We start from the raw sequence: 5,338 nt of genomic DNA on the forward strand, positions 1-5,338 counted from the left end.
CAGGGGTCCAAGATTATCTTCTGTGTCTGTGTTAATTGGTTTCCCTTTTCTTTGTTGAAGAGGGTCTGTGCAATCCTTCTGCCTAGTCCGCCATCTTAAACGTGTCAAAATTTATAATATGTTTTGCTAAGTCCATTTTATTTCTCCAAGACAACATGGTAGGAAATACATATTTGCTGAGTGTCAGGACCGTTGATAGATGTTTTACATATTTTATTTCACCTGATATTTATAAAAATCCCATGGGGTAGATAATGTAATTTTAACTTCATAGAGAAGGAAGCTGAGCTGCCAAGATTCTGAAGAGCTTGCCAAAGCCCAGCTATTAAAATGGAAAAATCATGTCACACTGATTCAAAACCTCATGCGCTCTACACTGCATTCCACATTGTCCCCAGGAAACTTTGAATTCTTCATATGTATTACATGATCTCATTTATTAAAGTTACTTAGTATATTGAGTACTTGTGATGTCAGACCAAAAGAACTAAACTTGCTACTGGGTCTTCAGCTCCTTCTTAAAACCCAATTGCCATGGAGTCAACTCTGACTCATGGCAACCCTATGTGTTTCAATGTAGAACTATGCTCCATAGGATTTTCAATGGCTCATTTTTCAGAGTAGATTTTTGTGAGATGCCTCTGGATGGACTTGAACCTCCAAACTTACAGTTAGCAGCCAACAGTGTGTTAACCACAGACATCACATAGGGACTCCCATCTCCCTCTTAAAGATGTGTATTTCCCTATGCACCATAGATTGAGGTTGAATTCTCCATGAGGACCAACTACCATGGCTGCTGCTACTCTTTTCTGCTCTCTCCCTAGGTAACCCTGTGAAATGGGAGGTACTGTGAAAAGTAATCCCTTTGGTATGTAACCACAGACCTCCTTGCCCTTCCCTCCTCTTTCAGGATAACCTTGAAGGGATGTTTCAGTGGCTTCTGCAGAAACACCACAAGGAAGAGGTTCTCCGGGCTGGGCTGTGCATGGAAGGTGCCTTACTGCTTCTGGAAATGCTTAAAGCTACCATAAACCAGGTGAGACCCTGTTCTTCATATACTCCCTAGGAAGAACAATTGAAAGGGTCACCTTTTCTTTCCCAGGTGCTCCCACATGTGCCAGTAATTAGCAAGCATTGTTTCAACTCTTTGATAAAAGAAGCAAGACAGGTTCTTGTGATAACTTAAATGCACAAGGGGAATCCCAGCCTCTAGATTCCCAATGAGCTTTATGTTCTCTTGACTGCAGATAACTGTTTTCTGTTTGTTTAAACATTTGACTTTCTCCACTGAGACATCTAGTGCCTTCAGTCAAAGGAAACATTTCTGAGCAGCTGCTTTAAATCAGGTGGTGTGGGGCCCTATGGAGAAGGAGTATGATGCTTCTCCCTCAAGGTCCTCACCTCCACCAGGACAGTAAAATGTGAGGTAGAGAATAAAGCATGGTGTAGAGAAGAGAGGTTGCCATCAACTATCAATTTAACACAGAGAGTCTTCTGGAATGAATAGCATTTGATTTAAATCTTCAAGGTCCATTACAGGTGGGTGGAGAGGTATTTCAGACATGGAGGGGTGTGTGTATGTGTGTGTGTGTGTGTGTGGTGGGGCAAAGGCCATATGGTTTGATGAACAGGAGTAATTGTCAGCAAGATCAACAGGAACTTGAGTGAAAGGCAGAAAAATTCCAACTTTATTCTTTAGACACCAAGGATAATTGGAGGCTTGATTGTGTGAGGAGAAACTTTATTGCTTTTATCAAATTAGACACGATTATTTTTAAATTTTAAACAAAAGAGAAAAGTCAAAAGTAAAAATCACTTGATATGCATTTACCTAAGATGACCACTATGAACTTTAATGGGAAATCCTACCACACACTTCCCTCAACTTGTACCCTGTCTTTAAGAGGATTAGACTACATGCCTTTTGTCTTTTTCCTTAAACCTGTTCTGGATATCTTTCCAGGTCAATAAACAAAGATGAGAATCATCTAACTGACAGATGAAAACTTGCATTATTTTTGAGTTTTCAGTTTTATAAAAAGTCTATAATGAACTTTGTTGAGAACACATCATTTTTCTCTAGTTCGATGATCTTGTTAGTGCAAATCTAGTGACATGGGATAGCACCTGTAAGTGTATTTCATGCCCTTTTCTTTTGGATGCTATCTTGCATGAGAGTGCTGATTCTCACAACATACACAACTCAGCAAAATTGATGATGAATTCATAGTTGATTTCTTTTGCATTTAGTATTACTTTTTTCACTAGAAAACTCAATGCCTTCAGTCAAATGGTACATGTCTATTAACCTTTATTTTGTTGTGATTGACTACTTATGTCTTTTGCCAATTTTCCTGTTCTGATGTATTTATGTGCATACATACATGTATATGTTTATATTTGTTTGTAAGAATCCCTTATATAACATATTCTTGTTATATTACCTTTTTTGTTAGAAACAATTACTTGCTGTTTTTTAAGCTGATTGTTGTTGTTGTTGTTATGTGCCGTCGAGGTGGACCCGACTCATAGCAACCCCTCCTTGGTTTCCAAGGCAGTATCACTACAGAAGTAGATTGCTCCATCTTCCTTCCGAGGAGTGGCTGGTGGATTTGAACCACCAGCCTTCTGGTTAGCAGTCAAGTGCCTTAGCCACTGTGCTACCAGAGCTCCCAATTAAGCTGATAGTAGTTTAAATTTTTATGGAGTTAAATTTATCAACACTTACTAGGTGAGAGTACTATGGCAAAGTACACTCAGCACCGGGCTGTGGACTCCCACTTTCTGGGTTCCAATCCCAACTTTACCATAGAGGTAGAGGAAGTTACAAGTTACAAATTACTTAGCCCTCTAAGATCTGTATTTATTTGTAAAAATGGGGATTATAGTAGCTTCTTTTACATAGAGTATTGGGAGAAAACTTAGAAAAATTTACATGAAGAGTCTAGAACATAATTAGCCCTCAATAAATTCTAACTAATAATTATCATGGTTGCTGATTTTGTGACTTGTTCCTATTTCAAGATTGTAAGTATATTCATCCATTTTAAGTGTTTTTATGGTTCTATATTTTATACTTAAATAATTTATTTTATTGTAAGTGAGGTAAGGATTAAATCAAGTTAGACATGATTATTTTAAAATTTTAAACAAAAGAGAAAAGTCAAAAGTAAAAATCACTTGATATACATTTACCTAAGATGACCACTATGAACTTTAATGGGACATCCTACCACACACTTCCCTCAACTTGTACCTTATCTTTAGGAGGGGCTAATTTTTTTTCTTAGATGAATAGCCAGTTAGACCATTACTAACTAATATATCATTTTCCCACCAATTTGAAATGATGTTTTTATTATGTACTGAATTTCTAGACATACTTTGGTTAACTTTTTTACTCTGTCTTCCTTAGAGGTGATCAATCTATTTTTGTGCCAACTTTTAACCGTTATAATGTTACACTTCATCTGATAGGGCAGAACCAAACCAAACTCACTGCCAACAAATCGATTCTAACACATAGTGACCCTATAGGACAGAGTAAAAGCACCGCATAGAGTTTCCAGGGCTGAATAGTTACTGAAGCCAACTGCTTCATCTTTCTCCCATGGACCAGCTGGTGGGTTTGAACCACCAACCTACTGACTAGCAACTGAATGCTTTAACCACTGAACCACCAGTGCCCATCCTTATTATGCTTCTTTTCCAGAATTATCTACTGTACTTAGGATAACTTTTTTTTCAGTTAAAAATTATTTAGGGGTTTTGATGGATATTGTATTAATCTTACTGATTAAGGATAATTTGTCATACATAATAATGAATCTACCCAATAATAAATTTTGTCCCACCATATGTTTAAGTCTACTTTTTATGTTCACTGGTGGAATTTTATGGTTTCCTTCTATTTTTTGTTAATGTTTTAAGACATTGTATGAATTTTGTTAACATGATCTTTTCTTCATTGAATCTTCTAACAAGTTATTGTTTACATGTAGGAAAGCTACTGATTTTTGTATTTGAGTTTTGTAACTGATCGTCTTGCTTAACTTCTACAGTATTAAGATTACAAATTATTTTTCTTGGTTTTCCAGACATGCAGTCATATATTCTATGAGTGATTATTACTTTTTCTTACTCTTACCAAAGTTCATACCATTCTTGTCATTATTTTGACTAATTGTAATGGTTAGTGATTGTGGTGGTTAAGTTTGTGTGTCAACTTGGCTAGGTCTGGTTGAGTGGCTGGGCAGCAGGATGTAGTATTCCCCATGATGAGACTGGTAATCAACGCCATGGTGGAATCTACTCTGAGCATCTGAGTAGCTACCTTAGGGATGTGGTCTGCTTCCCATATATAAGAAACAGGTTTGGGAATGGTCTCTTGTTTATGGCATGCTTGAACCCTACATGGAGCCATGTTGTTCAGCAGCCTGCCATCCTCTGCCAAACTTGGAACTTACAATGGACTTAAATTAATGGCCTGCCATGTGGTTTGGTAACATCAGGACTGTGCCTTTTTACTAGTAAACCTTGGGCTTGGCAGCCTCAGCAGCCAGCAGCTGTCTGAGTGAAGAAAAGCCTCTAGCTCCACTGGGCCTCTAGCCCCTAGAGCCTGGCACTTTGAACTTGGACTTAAAGCCTCCAAACTGTAAGAGAATAAACTCCCATTTGTTAAAGCTATCCCATTTGTGGTATATCCTGTCAGAGTGGCACTAGGTAACCAGAACAATGTTTCCTTGAAAATGTTAAACAGTATAGGAGATTGTAAGTATCTTTGTCTTAGTTATTATTTGGTGGAGAAGTTCTAGATTTCATCATTAGTCCAGTGATTCTCACTGTTTTAATGCAGGTATGGGTGTGAGTGCACTACATAATTTCTCTGTGTGTATGATTATGCTAAAGAAGTACATATTGACACTTTTTGCTTTTTTTTTTCCTGAAAGAAATATATTTTAACAATAGATTTACATGCTTCCTTGCAAAGAATCTCAGTTACTATGTTCATATTCTTTAAAAATATTTCCTTATTCTGTTAGTAATTATTTTATTTATGACTTTTCTTGAAGATTTATAAATGACATGGAGTTGTACTTTTCTTTCTGCTGTATCTTTGTCAGGTGTTGGTATTGATATTATGCTAGAGTTATATTTTCCACCATTCATCTGTCAATTTGTCATACTGTGGTGGCTTGCATGTTGCAGTGATGCTGGAAGGTATGCTGCCAGTATTTCAAATACCAGTAGGGCTGCCCATGGTGGACAGGTTTCAGTGGAGGTTCCAAACTAAGACATACTAGGAAGAAGAACATGGCCAAGTCCACTTCTGGAG

At 37.4% G+C, this 5,338-nt stretch overlaps 1 protein-coding gene across 1 annotated transcript in view; it reads left to right on the plus strand.

Moving 5' to 3' along the window:
* Positions 1-5,338, plus strand: part of WDFY4 (WDFY family member 4) — a 532,480-nt gene that overhangs the window by 217,324 nt on the left and 309,818 nt on the right. Inside the window, exon 30 of the mRNA XM_042780664.1 lies at positions 914-1,039. Within this exon, the coding sequence (XP_042636598.1) occupies positions 914-1,039 (126 nt within the window). The remainder of the gene's footprint in view (positions 1-913; positions 1,040-5,338) is intronic.

This window comes from Orycteropus afer, unplaced genomic scaffold (genome assembly GCF_000298275.1).
Source record: "Orycteropus afer afer isolate SDZICR_OR568_19922 unplaced genomic scaffold, OryAfe1.0 scaffold00052, whole genome shotgun sequence".
In the NCBI taxonomy this organism is placed as follows: domain Eukaryota; kingdom Metazoa; phylum Chordata; class Mammalia; order Tubulidentata; family Orycteropodidae; genus Orycteropus; species Orycteropus afer.